General features: G+C 38.5%; 1 protein-coding gene across 1 annotated transcript in view; it reads right to left on the minus strand.

Moving 5' to 3' along the window:
- LRRC36 (leucine rich repeat containing 36) overlaps nt 1-16,583 on the minus strand; it is a 57,340-nt gene that overhangs the window by 17,908 nt on the left and 22,849 nt on the right. The window contains exons 5-6 of the mRNA XM_045818874.1: nt 10,788-10,876; nt 1,020-1,147 (exon numbers count right to left, since the gene is read on the minus strand). Coding sequence (XP_045674830.1) covers nt 1,020-1,147; nt 10,788-10,876 — 217 coding nt within the window. The remainder of the gene's footprint in view (nt 1-1,019; nt 1,148-10,787; nt 10,877-16,583) is intronic.

Below are 16,583 nucleotides of genomic sequence, written 5' to 3' on the forward strand. Positions count from 1 at the left end.
GCTATTTAATTTCTTTTTTCCTTTCATTCAAGAAGTAATTTCAAAAAAGTTGGGTATGTTCATCTAAAAAGAGCTATTTAACTTTAAATGTATATTGGAATATTTTTTATCACATTTTCCTTTAAATCAATACAAAGACATTAAAAATGGTAACTGAGATAGTTCCCAAGTCACCCAAGTAGAATTCTAAAAACAAAGAAACCAAGTAAATACCACTCTGTGTTTTTATAAGATAAAAGCATATACTCAATCTGAAAAAAATACTAACTTTTTACCCATCACTGTTCATTACTCAAATTGTGGATTAATCAGGTTTTTGCTTCCTTTTTTTTCTTTTTCTGGTTATTTTCAGCAATTGCATTGCCCCTAATATATTTTAAAATGTAGACAAAAGAAGTTGAATATAAAGAAGTAAATTCTGCACTATATTCACTCTTACAAATAAGTCTTATATAATGGTTGTATCCTCATTTAATTTTTTTCATTAAAATCTTATTTTAAAAATTTCCCCCAACTTGTATGATTTCTACCTCCCCATTGTCCAAAACTACTATGCCATTTTTACCTGATTTTTTTTTTTTTGTTCCAGTGAAGAGGTAGCTTTGGGAAAGTCATCCCTGAGATAGAAGATTTGGTAATTAAAAGACAGAGGTAGAAAATGTAAAAAGCAAGGTAATAGGAGATGGAAACATTGGGTAGAGAGGAGACATTTAAAAACCAGCCAAAAATTCTAACAGTTGCATCCCTGTTTGAGAGCCAAAATGCTTGGCATAAAATGTGCTGAAGCTATACATATAAATATACTACATTGATAATGGGTTACTGGGGAAAAGGGAAAGGGGAGACTGAAATTAATGCAGAAGGTCCTCTGTATCCTCTCCTGCCTTTTTCTTTTAAAAGGTCTAAAATGCCTTATCAAAAAAGTCCTATTAGATCTTCAGAAATAATTGAGAGTTCACTGAATTACTAGTATTAATTACTGACTAGTCGACAGATCAGCAGGAAAGTGAATACATTACCTGTGTCCCCAGAGAAAAAGGGTCTAATTTCTGATCTGGTATACCGTTGCATTGGGTTGCAGAAGTGCTCATTAGGGAATCCTTTATTTCCCGGCTGGGGAAGGGAATAAACAATCCTTTGTTTGAGTCTGTGTTGAAAGAAAAGGCATACAATGGAGCACTCACAGATGTCAAAGGCAACATGTCTAATGGAAAGATACTAAAAAGGAAGTCACAAGATTGAGAGCTAGTTCTGGTGACACTACTTGGAAACTATGTATACTCGGGCAATTTGCTTAACCTCTCTCAATCTCTTACCTCGCTTGTAAAACAGTGCTGATAAAACCTAACCTGCCTATCTCTTAGGGTTGAGGTGAGGTTAAAACAAGACAATGGGTCTGAAATGGCTTCAAAAGTTATGAAGTGCTCAATAGAAATTAAGAAGGCAAATGTTACACACATTTCCTAAGTGAATAAAACAAGGAACTTTGAGACCAATTCAACAATCCCCAGCTACAGAGGGAGATGGCTGGAACAGACTCCTGACATCACATACGTCCAGGACTCTCATCAGCAGTCTGCTGATTCGTCATTTCAAACCAGCCTCTTTCTGCCTTGATTTCCTCATTTGGAGAAGAAAAAGACTAATCAGGACCTTTACATAGAGAAGAATGTTAAACGCTTAGGTCTCCCAGTATTTTTTTTTAACCTATGATTAGAGAAACAACTTTAAAATCAAAAAAGAAAAAACAAACAAAAATTTTATTTTACTCCTGGCCACTCTGGAAACTTATTTAAAAAGAGCTAGTTAGGCCCTGATGTGGCTCAGGCTCAGTCCTTGTCAAGGAGCGTATGAGAGGCAACCAATCGATGTTTCTCTCCTCCCCTTTCTCCCTCCCTTCCTCTTTCTCTCTCCCTTCCCCTTTCTCTAAAGTCAGTCAGCATGTCCTTCAGTGAGGATTTAAAAAAAAAAAAGCTAGTTAGGATTTCTATTCAGTTATAACACTTGTACAAAACTCTATGCACAGTCTTGATAAATGCTTATTTATTGTAGAATTCTGGGATTTGGGGTCTTCTGGGAGAATGTGGGTGAAAACAGAAATATATGGTTTAGGGAGGTTTTGTCCATAGCAGGACTGTGTAAGAATTGTGATAGCTTCAAAGACTTGGGCCTTACACAAACATGTGTTCTTCTGCTAGTTCTCATCTGCAGGCCCTGGCAACAGAAAGCTACTAGAAACCAGGACAACTGAGAAAACAGAGTGAATAAAGCCAGTCTTTTGACAATCCATCCCCTCAGTCTATTTGGGGCTCTAAAATGCTTCCTATTCCTGCGTTGCCTCCTGGGACTGAAATGTCTTGTGACTACAACACTAACTGTTTAGCCGTCTATGGGGCACTATTCCACTATTGTACTTGACCTAACTACTTTTCTCAAAGTGACATAAGCTATCAAAGTTCATGTTCTCTCGTTTCTATAGTAGTAATAACACAGGGAAAAAAACAAGGTGAAGCAGAAATTGCTGGTTTTAACCTGATTCTTAGTGAAAAAAATGAGAATGGTTACTAAGCTATGACTTTGGGCCCAGGGTTCCTCTTACCCTTTTCCACAGAATTACACTTATATCCCAGGTGTCCAAGGCATTGCTCCATCTTGGTTTTCCTCCTACCACACTCTTCTCTAGATTCACAGGTTCTTTGTTTTGCAACCTTCCTCTTGGTTTAGGCAAATCCCCCAATGTTCAAACTCTTTGCTGAATGTTATCATACCTTCTCTTTGGTTTTAGCTGTCACCAAAAGTTGAATGACTCTAAATCCAAATCTATTAACTATGATCTCTCCTTTTATGTCTAAGCCTAAGTTTCTTGAACTGCCCCCACCAAAGGGTGCCCCATAGACAACTAAACAGTTAGTATTTTCTAAACCAAACTCTTTATCTTCCCTTCCAGACCCACTTCTGCTGACAGCCCTCACCTCTACCCCTTACCTGCATTTTAGAATTGCCATTATTGCCCACCCAATCCTCTAAGATAGAAAGTTATTCTTGGACTCATCTCAAATCTCAAGTACCAAGTTCTACAGAACCACTTTTTGTGTGTGTGTGTGTGGAGGGGGAATATTTACTTTAATTGAGATGTAATTCATATATCATACAATTTACCCTTTTACAGTACACAATTCAGTGATTTTTAGTGTATTCACAAAGTTATACAACCATCACTACTATCTCATCTCATCACCCCACAAGAAACCCAGTTAGCTGTCACTCTCAATTCTCTTCTCCCCATCAGCTCCTGTCAACAAACAATGTATTTTCTGATCCAGTGGATTTGATATTCTGGACATCTCATGTAAATGGAGTAATACAGTATTTGACCTTTCATGCCCAGCTTCTGTCACTTAACATGATGCTTTCGAGATACACATTGTACTCTACCATGTATCAGTACTTCACACCTGTTTAGGCTGAATAATATGGCTTATATGGATAAACTCTATTTTGTTTGTTGATTCATTAGTTGATGGGATTTTGGGCCATAATGCTGCTTTCATTCCTGCACATATCTTGGTGTGGACATATATTTTCATTTCTCTTGGGTATATATCTAAGAGTGGAGTTGCTGGGTCAAGTGGCAACTCTATGTTTAACCTTTTGAAAAACTGTTTTCCAAAGAAGCTATACTCTACCATTTTATTTCCCCACCAAAAATATGTGAGGGTTCCAATTTCTCCACACCTTTCCCATCTACATCTTTGCCATCACTCGTTATCTGTCCTTTTGGTTCTAGCCATCCTAGTGGCTATAAATTGTCTCCTCCTGTGGTTTTACTGTGCAATTTCCTGGTGGCTAGTGATGTTGAGCATCTTTCTTGTGCTTGTTGGCTAGTTGCATATGTTCTTTTGAGAAATGGCTATTTAATCCTTTGCCCATTTTCTAATTGGGTTATTTGTCTTTTTGTTATTGCGTTGTATAAATTCTTTGTATAGAGTGGATACTAGACCCTTGTCAGATATGAGATTTGCAAATATTTTCTCTCATTCTGTAAATTGTTTTTTTACTCTCTTGATAATGTCCTTTGAAGCACAAAAGTTTTTAAATTTAAGAAGTCTAATTCATCTATTTTTCCTTTGGTTTTTAGGCTTTTGGTGTCATAGCCAAGATATAGGCTCACTCCTAAAAAGAAAAACTGCCTCTTCTGCCATTATAGCTAAGTGTGTCATTTACCACAATTGGGAAAAATCAGGAAAAAGAAGCAATTTGCATTCTGAGACTGGCTTTTTTTCTTGGCTTATACTTCAATTTACTTTCTTCTTTTTCTTCAGTTGTAAAAGATATCCAGAACTTAATTCCAAAAGCAAATGTAATTATGACATTGTTGTCTGTTCCAGGTTTTACACTCACATAACCAATGTGATAGAACCATAATTCAATATATTTTTACCACTGAAAATTATTTGATATTTGTAATGACAGAGAAATGGCTTTATAATGCTGCTACAGGAGCAAATAACCCACAGCTGGCTACCTCAGCTACGAGTAGTCATAGTTGGATGAAGCCCCACTTCACACTTTTGGCCAAAAACCTTGTAATCTATGTGAGGCTGAAACAGAGGTGCCCTGCCCAGATCCCTTCCACGGAAGGACCTGTTGCTCTGCAGAGTCTGCCTCAGCTCTGGAACCTGCCTCCTGGTGTCACACCCTTCCACAGGTGGTCCGCGTCCGGTGGCTGGATGAGGCCCCTCCTTTGCCTGGTGTGGGACATTCTGACAGGCAGTCCTCACTCTGCTCTCTCTCTGCTCAACCTTCCTTCCTCTGTTTCCTTTTGGTGCTGATCTCTAATAAACATCTTGTACCCTAGATTCTACTGAGACAAAATTTTAAGAGCAGAACTAGTCTAGCACTAGTCTCCAAAATAAATGAAGCCTTGAGCCATTTCCTTTCATTTGTTAATCCCAATGAAAGCAACTGAATCTCTGACTTTTGAAATTAATATATGATAACCATTGCAGATATGATAATCATGAAAGGAAATCAGTGGTTTTTCTCCTACCATAAACAGATAGGCTGTAACCTTAGCAACCTTGTATTTTTCCCTCTTAAATACCTGATATGTTTTTTTATTCAGAAATTCAACTCTTCTGAAGTTTGGACTCCCTAGCAAAACACTGCAGGTAAAAATACTTAAGGTTTCATCTCCAGGTTTTCTTCTCATTCCTTAAGGACTTCATCAATCTGTGCTTCCTCATTTGCATTCACACTGCTATTATCTCCCTATGTCAGGTCTTTGTGGTCTCCCGCTCGGACTACTGCCTGCAGTTGCTGCCCATGTAAGTACACCTAGCTTGATTTATCTCTGTAAATCATATAGTTAACCATGCCTTTCATCTCCTAAGACATCTTTGTTACCCATTTTCAAGAGAATAAAATAAAAATGGTTACTAAAAGAGGTTTTGCAACTTGAGTTAAGCACTTTCACTCCAGCCACAAACTGAGTCAATTTCCTAATCTGTCAATGCCTGTATTTGCTGCTGCTGTTCTCACTGCATTGAATGATCAACTCTGCCCACTGAATTCTATTTGAATGCCCAATTTAAATGTCTCCTCTTTCGTGAAACCCTTTTCTAGGTACAAACTGCTATTGCCTCTCCCCCACATTCTTTGTTTTTTGTTGTTGTTTGTTTTTTAATCTCTGCAACAATCTCAGCCTCACTTGTACCTAATCAGCTGTGATAAATCTCTGAATTGAGAGTATCTGAAGACCTGACACTTTTGTTTCATTTCCTTATATGCCTAGCCTCTAACACAGGATTTGTCCAGTAGACATACACTTGTTTCCTGAATTGCTTTCATTTCTATTGTGGCAGAGATTGCCTTTATCCACCTCTAAAGAATGCCCTCCAACCCTCATATAAGAGTTCTAGACTGCCAACATTTGGACTTCTATATGAGAGAAATCCAGGTGTTGGATTTCTTCTATCTTGTTTAAGCCACTATTTTTGGGAGTTCTCCACTATTCCAAGCCTGATTTTTATTCAATTAAAACACCACCATGGCTAAACCAGAAGACAAGAATCAACATGTTGACATGGGATGGATTTCAATGAATTATAAAAAAGACAATGACACATCTGCTAGACTGAGGAATGAGCCACTGAGGGTGATTGTGGTAAATTTTTCTTTGTTATTTTTATATAAGATATTCATTAGATCAGGATCTTTTAGATGTGATTCCATTTAAAGACAAAAGAAATTGGCTAAAAGAGTAAGCAGGACCCCTTTCAACTTGCAAAGTATATGTGTACTGTGTACATAGACCTACAGGATAAATGTAAATTATTTTCAATAAGGTATTCACTGCTCTCCAATAATCTGACCTTTTCTATACAACACACACCTTCTACCCAAACCACCTCATCACCCAGTTGTCTCCATGACCTGCTATGTTCATTAGCACTTCCCACACCGTTCACACTAATCCCACAGCCCGTGCCCCTCTCCCTTCAGGCCATCCCAGTGCTCTACAGCCCTGAAGGGCTGATGACTTTGTTTCCACATCTGTCACAAAATCTTTCTTCCCTCTGCTTCTAACTTAGCACACTCTGAGGTTCTATACTATGAGCCCATCTATATCAGTGTTTCTTAAATTCAATATTCTCATAACCCCTGAGAACATGAATACAGCTTTAGAACCTTCAATTTAAGGAACTCAGCATATAAAATGTATTTTAAAAAGCAGGTTATATTGGGTGACAGTTTGCAGTTTCTTACAAAACTAAACACTTGGATAAAAGGAGTTGAAAACTTGTGTACACACAAGCACTTGCACACGGATGTTTATAACAGCTTTTTTCATAACTGCCAAGACTTGAAAGCAACCAAGATGTCCTTCAGGAGGCGAATGAATAAATGTGGTATAACCAGACAATGAAACATTATTCATCACTAAAAAAGAAAGGACTTGTCAAGCCATGAAAAGACATGGAGAAACCGTAAATGCACATTGCTAAGTAAAAGAAGCTATCTAAAAAGGCTTCACACTGTGTGATTCCAACTATATGACATTCTGGAAAAGGCACAACAATGGAGACAAGAAAATATGGTGGAGAAGGAAGCACTCTGCATCTGTCTCCCATCTAGGCAATCATTTTGCTGGCAGAATCTGTCTAATATAATTATTTGGGGATTCTGAAGCCTACTGAAGGTTTGCATCTTCCAAAGAAAGGCTTAGAAAGTAAATTATGTTAACTCTGGTCAATTTTAGCTCTTAGCACAGTGGCAACCACGCATGCCCCAGCCCTCACAAAAGAATAAAACTGGACCCTTACCTAACACCATACCCAAAAATTAACTTCGAATGGATCAAAGTCCTAAATGTATGACCCAAAACTATAAAACTCATAAGAGAAGAGAGCAAATGCTTCATGACACTGGATTTGGCAATGTCTTGGATGTGACAGCAAAAGGCAAATGACTGAAAAAATTGGATTTCATTAAAATTGTTATGCATCTAAAAACAATATCCACAGAGTAAAAAGTCATTTTCTATTTCCAGAGTATATGAACCAGAAGTTATGTGGGTTTATGAAAAAAAATTTTTTTTTGGTTGAAGCAATTTAAAGTTTCACTAAAAAGGATGGATTTGAGTTGGGTCATAAAGAAAGGGTAGGATTTTGATTAAAGCATTCCAAGCAGAAAGGACAGCATTAGTTCAGGGGCAGCGGAGGGAGAAAGGGAGAACTAAATGAGGACGAGGGAGTGGTTTGGTTTGATTGAAGCATTGGACACTGTAGTTAAGAAACAGAAGAAGATAAGGTTACAGGGTAGGCCGAAGAGAGAAACTGCAGCCAGAGTTTAGGGGAGGCTTGTATGTCAGATTAACGAGTCTTAATTTAGTAAATGGTGGGAGCCATGGAAGTTTTGGAGCAGGCAAGTAAGTATGAGTATCACAGCTGAGTTTTAAGAAAAATTAATCTGACAGGAAAGTACAAAATACCCTGAAGGAAGAAGAGACTGGGCAGTAGCATGATGTAATTCATGGTTAAGTGGACTTTGATGATGGATGGACCAGAGTTTGCATCTTAGCTCTGCCACTTACTGTATAACTAGAGCAAGTTATTTCACCTCCTTGTGTCTCAGTTTCCTCATCTTTTAAATCAAGGATAATTATAATCACCTTTGAGGCTGTTGTGAGGATTAAATGAGATAATGCACAGGGCCTGGCCCAGCATTTACACTCAGTAAATGACAGCTACTAAGCACAGCTGTTAAGAGACTATTAGGAAAGGGAAAGAAAGGACTGTCAACTGTGGATCGTACTACAGAGTATGAACATTCAGCTATACTTTAGGGGAGAAAGCAACATCAATCCCTAAGATTCTGAGCGAGACCCTAACTGATGAGACCCTAGATCACAGGTAGCAAACACAAGGCCTGTGGGCTGAATCCAGCCCTCCACCTTGTTTTACCAGGCCTAGCACCTTGTTTCTGCCCAGCGGCAGTGCCGAGCTCCTTGCCCCTAGTTAAGGAGTAGTTACATTTACACAGTCCTAAAATTACCTTCAGCCCTTTGAAGACAACTGAAAGACTGATGTAGCCCCCAGGGAAAATGAGTTTGACACCCCTGCCCTAGATGATGTTTAGAGCTAGAGGAATGGGGTTCACTTGGTTTTTTAACATGTTTAGCTTCAGGGGCTGGAAAGTTATCCAGTGGTGATTTCAAGTATATATTACTAGTTGGTCAATAGAAATGGGGGACTGGTGCAGAGAGATTGATATAGTTTGTTAAGGCTAGACCAGTATATTTAAGAGTCATAGGGAGGAAATAAAGCAAGCTGTGGAAATAGAGGAACTCAATAAGGACAAGGAGTAGAGAAAGAAGAGAGTCTAAAGACATAGTCTAGAAATGCTTATTTCAGGGGTGTGGGGAAAGAGAGGAACCTCTGAAAGAGACAAAGATTACATGGTTAGGAAAGTAAGATGAGGATCCAAGACAGTGGAGATTCCCTGCCTATTCTAAACGATTGGTGGGAAAGCACTGTTTTGAAAGGAGCTAGTGAGAACTGTTCTCCAAAATGTTTTCTCCTAGCTTGTGGCAGGACCATTAACATGATAAACACGTTAGTCATATTGAATTACCAACAGTACTTACAGGCAAAACTCCCCAGGGATCTAGCTCAAACATAACTCTCAGTGGAAAGCAAAGCTCTTCAACGTTTTAAAATAGCAAAATAAATTTTATATTTTAAAAAATCCCAGGCAACAGCTGGAACTTCTTAGAACCTTGAGAAATGGGCCCTGTGTCTTGTAAAGCTGTTTGTTCCCAAGTAGAGATTATGTACTTTAAAGCATCTTAATTCATGGAGTGAATCCTTGTGTGTGGTAATGATGTAATATGATGTAAGTGAAATTTAATTCAGCTCCCACAAAAAGGCAAATTATGCTTCACTGTATCTTTGTCTTTCTGGAAGTGGATATATAAATGCTTGTACCTAGAAAAGAGAGGAAGGTTGTATGCCAAATTAACTGGTATCCTTTTTAGGGAAAATGTTTATGAGTGATTAAAATATTGTTCTTCATGCTTTTCAATATTTTCCAAAATTATTATGATTTCATCAATTCTCAAATACTAAAAATGCTATTTAAAATAAAATAAAGATGCCCTGGCCAGGTGGCTCAGTTGGTTGGAGTGTTGTTTCATACACCGAAAGGTTGCAGGTTTGATTCCTGGTTGGGGCACATACCTAGGTTGCAGATTCGGTCCCCAGTCAGGGCACATACAGGAGATAATCAATCGATGGATCTCTCTCTCTCTCCCCCTTCCTCTTTCTCTAAGATCAATAAACATATCCTCAGGTGAGGGTTGAAAAAAATTAAAATGCAATAAAGAAATGCATGGTCCATGACCTATGTGCATTGAGTCTTCCAAAAAAGGAAAATAAAAATCATACCTCACTATGGCTTATTTTACCATGTAATACTATAAAAATGACTTGTCAATAAATGTCCACATAGATAGATAAGTCAGGAAAATAAACGACTATATGTTATAAACTGAAAATCCTTAAGGTCTAAACTACACAGTCAATCTACTAAATTTATTGGTGGGATTTTAGGATTGACTTTTAACGTTTGTATATAATCCAATAGATCCATCAGAGAGACAGAGGCCTCCACACGGAAGAAAGTTTTCTCAAGTAAAAAAGGACATCTGACAAGTACCAGGTTAACCCATAAGGGTCCACAGCATGCAATTTCTCCAATGGAAAGCTTTCTCCTAGCCTGTGGCACTAGCATCAATGTGGCATAACCATTGTAATATTAGATTGTCAACAATGCTTACAGGTAACACTCCCTAGGAACACAGCACAAACACAGATTCTACAGCTGCAAAGGTTCCAGATGGAGAAGCCCAGAAGGCCCAGTGTGTGAGGTGCACTGATGGCAGATGAGCCATGAATCTCTGGCTAATGTATCAATCACCTTAACAATGTAAAGGGGTCCTTGGGGGACTAGCAATGCAACTTTCAGGGTGTACTGATGATGTAAAGTGATATAAATGAAATTGAACTCTGAGTACAGCTTGTGCTTTGATTGGTCCTGGCTTGGGCTCGCTCAATAAGTAGGGCTCTCCTGGCAGTGAGAGAAAAGAAAAACACAGCCAGTAAATCTTGTGTTGGCTTTAAATCTATGTTATTTCTCAACTATTTTGTCTTCATTCTACCCAAGATTCACCACAAAAGCTGAAACAACTAATGTTTTAATCATTTATGATTAGAGAGAAAACTTACCAGTTTCAATCCTGTTATCAACATTTGTACTGACTTTTGATACACAGCTTTCATCTGTCACACAGTTTTTCATTGTCTTCTCCCTGGAGCTGCCACATAGAATAATTGGTTTAAAACTCAAAAGAAGGTTTCTGAGATCACCAATAAATGCTATTTAGAAAACACTAATTCATGATGGTCCACATTTTAAAATGCTCTAGAACATATTGATTTCATAAAAATTTCAGTTAAAGCCATTTTAATTTTTAAATTTTATTTATTTTTAAGATTTTAAATTTATTTTTAGAGAGAAGGGAAGGGAAGGAGAGAGGGAGAGAAACATCAATGTGTGGTTGCCTCTTGCACGCCCCCTACTGGGGACCTGGCCTGCAACCCAGGCATGTGCCCTGACTGGGAATCAAACCAATGATCCTTTGGTTCCCAGGCTAGCACTCAATCCACTGAGCCACATTAGCTAGGGCTAAAGCCATTTTTAAAGTCATATTTTACTGGGAACATGATAGAAAACAACATTTATAGTTCAGCCTTTCAAGTATGAAAGCCAGAAAATTCAGAATTTACACACACTGTTTTCTTAATGCAAACTTAGGTCTGAATGATTTTGAGGGAATAAAATATTTACTTTTGAATTAAAAAGCTCAAAACACAGAAAGGAAGGTTCCATTGCCAAGAATTATAGTGGAGAAAACTATAGCCATTAATTAGAAAAACACACAAGAAAGGCAAGTAAGTGTTTGCGCTTCACTAATGTACTACAATTAAATTGAGAAGTACAGTAAGTAGGCAACCTTGACAATGAGGCAGGCACTTCACACCCACCATTTGATCATAAAAGCTCTCCTATGATCTAGTATCCCCATTTTATGGGTTGGGAGAACTGGGACTCAGAAAGGCTTAATTTTTTTTTTTCACCCAAGGTTAGAGAGCTTGTAAGATAATACTGGGCATCTGAGTAACATTTTACCTCTGGTTTTGCAGTCATTATATGGTAACTAAACAGAAATATCATGGCACTAATTATTTGCCTTACTAGAAAGTTTATTCATTTATATATTAATTCATCTCTGTATCTCTATAGTAAGCAGTGTACCCCAATGCATTTAAAATTGAAATTACACCCTGGCTGGTGTGGTTCACTGGATGAACATCAGCCTGCGAACTGAAAGGTCACTGGTTTGATTCCTGGTCAGGGCAAATGCCTGGATTACAGGCCAGGTCCCCACTTGGGAGCTTATGAGAGGCAACTGATTGCAGACTGGGTTCCCAGCTGGAGGCATATGAGAGGCTACCTATTGGTAAATTCAATGTTTCTCCCCCTTTCCTTCTCCCTCCTTACCACTCTCTCTAAAATAAATAAATACATAAATTAATTTAAAATCTTTAAAAAATAAAAATCACTTTATAAAATATATGTATACAAATGATTTTTACAACAATCTTCTCACTTATTTATTTTTAGAGAGAGGGGAAGGGAGGGGGAAGAGAGGGAGAGAAACACTGATAAGTTGCCTCCCACAGGCCACCAAGTGGGGACCCAGCCTGCAACCTAGGCATGTGCCCTGACCAGGAGTCAAACTAGTGACCTTAAGCTCTGCAGGACAACACCCACCCAACTGAGCTACACCCAGTTGCTCAGGGCTATACAAACAATTTTTAAGAGACATTCTATTTCTTTCTACTGAAGGATGAATTTTACTCTATATAAATTAACCTCAATAAACCTGACTTTGAAAATAGGTGACTAAAAAAAAACAAGGAACTAAGGATGTTCTCTGAGGGTTACATTATTAAACATATAACAAACTCAGAGCACAGATAGGCAAAGTCACTAGAAAAGAGAAGGATCTCAAGCCAACAGGTACTGACTTCATTCATTCATCATTCAACAGATTATTTCTTAGCACCTTATATGTGTTGGACACTGTTCTAGGCGCTAGGGATACTGCATAAACAAGAAAAGCAAGGTCATTGTTCTCATGGAGCTTATGTTATAGTGGAGAAAAAGGCAATAAAAAAGCAAATAAATAAAAAACTCATTCTAGGAAAGACTATTTAATGGTGTGGGGATATGTTCACGATATTGTATTTAAAATAGTATGTAGAGGAAGCAAATTACTATAAAATAAATGTATTTTAAAATAATTTTGTCACTATATTATATAGCATATATTATATATATTATATACAGACATACACACATAACATACCTAAGACTAAAAGGATATTTACCATAATATAATTGGTGTTTATTTCTGAGTAGTGGAATTATGAGTTACTATTTTATTCTTGTATTCTTTCTGTACATTTTGAAATTTACATTATGCATGCATTACTTTTATCTTCAGAAAAAAATACTAAAGATAAATCTGCATGTTATCCATAGGTACACAAAAGTTTGGAAGAATGTATACTAAACATTGCTAGTAGATAACTCTTGGTAACAGAATATGGAATGATTTTGACTTTTTTCACTGTACTTTTCTGTATTATTTAAATTGTTGTAAATGACTTCTAATTTTCAAAAATTATACCCACTTTTTAAATATATATATTTATTATGTTATTATAGTTGGCCTGATTTTCCCCCCTTGGCCCCTTCCACCCAGCACACCCCCAATCCCTCAGGCAATCCCCACACCGATGTTCATGTCCATGGGTCAGGCATATAAGTTCTTTGGCAACTCCATTTCCTATACTATACTTTACATCCCCATGGCTACTCTGTAACTGCCTATTTGTACTTCTTAATCCTCTCATCTCTTCACCCATCCCCCCACACCCCCTCTCATCTTTTGCTTTTCAGGTTCAATTGTTGACAGATAGATATTTTTTGCCATTTTATTGTTCGTAGTTTTGATCTTATTTTTCTCAAGTAAGTCCCTTTAACATTTCATATAATAATGGTTTGGTGATGATGAACTCCTTTAATTTTTTCTTGTCTGGGAAGCTCTTTATCTGCCCTTTGATTCTAAATGATAGTTTTGCTGGGTACAGCAATCTTGGCTGTAGGTTCTCACTTTTCATGACTTTGAATATTTATTTTTTAATATATTTTATTGATTATGCTATTACAGTTGTCCCATTTCCCCCCTTCACTCCCCTCCACCCTGTACACCCTCTCCCACCCACATTCCCCCCCTTTAGTTCATGTCCATGTGTCATAAGTTCTTTAGCTTCTACATTTCCCATACTATTCTTGCCCTCCTCCTGTCTATTTTCTACCTACCATCTATGCTACTTATTCTCTATACCTTTTCCTATTCTCTCCTCCTCCCACTCTCTTATTGCTAACCCTCCATGTGATCTCCCTTTCTGTGGTTCTGTTCCTGTTCTAGTTGTTTGCTTAGTTTCTTTTGGTTTTGTTTTAGGTGTGGTTGTTAATAATTGTGAGTTTGCTGTCCTTTTACCATACATGTTTTTTTAAATCTTTTCTTTTCTTAGATAAGTCCCTTTAACATTTCATAAAATAAGGGCTTGGTGATGATGAACTCCTTTAACTTGACCTTATCTGAGAAGCACTTTATCTGCCCTTCCATTCTAAATGAAAGCTTTGCTGGATAGAGCAATCTTGGATGTATGTCCTTGCCTTTCATGACTTAGAATACTTCTTTCCAGCCCCTTCTTGCCTGTAAGGTCTCTTTTGAGAAATCAGCTGACAGTCTGGTGGGAACTCCTTTGTAGGTTACTGTCTCTTTATCTCTTGCTGCTTCTAGGATTCTCTCCTTCATTTTTACCTTGGCTAATGTAATTATGATGTGCTTTGGTGTGTTCTTTCTTGGGTCCAACTTCTTTGGGATTCTCTGAGCTTCCTGGACTTCCTGGAAGTCTATTTCCTTTGCCAGAATGGGGAAGTTCTCCTTTATTATTTGTTCAAATAAGTTTTCAATTTTTGACTCTCCCTCTTCTCCTTCTGGTACCCCTATAATTCGGATGTTGGAACGTTTAAAGATGTCCTGGAAGTTTCTAAGCTTCTCCTCTTTTTTTAAAATTCTTATTTCTCCATTCTTTCCTGTTTGGTTGTTTCTTTCTTCCTTCTGATCCATGCTATTGTTTTCAGTCCCAGTTTCCTTCCCATCACTATTGGTTCCCTGTGCATTTTCCTTCATTTCTCTTATCGTAGCCTGCATTTGTTCATCTAATTTGCGACCAAAATCAACCAATTCTGTGAGCATCCTGATCACCAGTGTTTTGAACTGTGCATCGGATAGGTTGGCTATCTCTTGGTCACTTAAAATGATGGATTCTGGGGCTTTGATTTGTTCTTCTGTTTGAACCATCTCTCTCTCTCTCTCTCTCTCTCTCTGTCTCTCTTTTTTGGTCTGGTCACACCTGTTACAGTAAGGGGCAGAACCTTAGGTGTTCACCACAATAGGGCACCCTAGTCGCTGGGTTGTGACATTGTATGTGGGGGTGGGGTCGAGAGGGAACAATGGTGGTTGCTCCATTCTCCGTGGGACCTCAGTCCCCTCTGCTGCTTCCCCCAAGCAAACTGGGCCCCTCTGGTGCCAATTCCCGTGTGGGTGGGCTTGTGCACGCCGTGGGACTCTCCAAGGACTTCCCCTGTGAGGCTGGGTGTCTCTCCATGTGCCTCAACTCCCACAGGTGACCTCAATCAGTGTCCTGAGGCTCTATTTCCCAGCGCTGTGATCCTGGGTTGTGCGCACTGCCTTGCTTTACAATCACTGCCTCACTGGGCCTGCCGGTTACCGGTTGCCACCCCTGGGCCGGGGTCTGCCAGCTGCCGCCTGCATACTCAGGGTCCACCTGCTGTGGTCTTGAGTGCCCCAGATGCCTTACGTGCCGGTCCCACTGCTCTCTGGTCTCTGAGCTGTGACCCGCGCCTGGCTGCTCATCTCCACCCCTCCTACCAGTCTGGATGCATGGGTCTAATTCAACTTCTTGGTTGTCTTGACTTCCATTCAGATCAATTTTCTATCATTTCTGGATGTTATTCTGTTTCTAAATTGTTGTTGTCCCTATTTTGGTTGTGTGTGGAGGTACGGTGCGTCTACCTATGCCTCCATCTTGGCTGGAAGTCCTCGACTTTGAATATTTCTTACAATACATTCTAGCCTGCAAAGTTTCTTTTGAGAAATCAGCTGACAGTCTTATGGGAACTCCCGTAAGAGCTAACTGCTTTTCTCTTGCTGTTTTTAAGATTCTCTATCTTCAATCTATGGCATTTTAATTGTAATGTGTTTTGGAGTGGGCCTCTTTGCATCCATTTTGTTTGGGACTCTCTGTGCTTCCTGTACTTGCATGTCTATTTTCTTCGCCAAATTAGGGAAGTTTTCTTTCATCATCTTTTTCAAATAGATTTCCAATTTCTTGCATTTTCTGTTGTTCTTCTGGCACCCCTATGAAGCAAATGTCGAACCTCTTGAAGTTGTCCTAGAAGTCACTTATACTATCCTTCTTTGGATTCTTTTTCCTTCTTGTTTGGATTGGTTGTTTTTTGCTTCCTTATGTTCCAAATCATTGCTTTGATTCTTGGCTTCATCCACTCTACTGTTGTTTCCCTATAAATTGTTCTTTATTTCAATTCGTGTATCCCTTTTGTAACTGACTGGATTTTTTTATGCTGTTGAGGTCCTTACTAAGTTCTTGAGCATCATTATGACCAGTGTTTTGAACTCTGCATCTGATAGATTGCTTATCTCCATTTTGTTTAGCTCTTTTTCTGGAGTTTTGATCTGTTCTTTCATCTGGGCCATGTTTCTTTGTCTCCTCATTTTGACAGTCTCCCTGTGTTTGTTTCTATGTATTAGAGCTGCCTTGACTTTTGTGTCTTCATAG

Source organism: Phyllostomus hastatus, unplaced genomic scaffold (assembly GCF_019186645.2).
Source record: "Phyllostomus hastatus isolate PE091 unplaced genomic scaffold, TTU_PhHast_1.1 phas_scaffold_345, whole genome shotgun sequence".
Taxonomy (NCBI): Eukaryota; Metazoa; Chordata; class Mammalia; order Chiroptera; family Phyllostomidae; genus Phyllostomus; species Phyllostomus hastatus.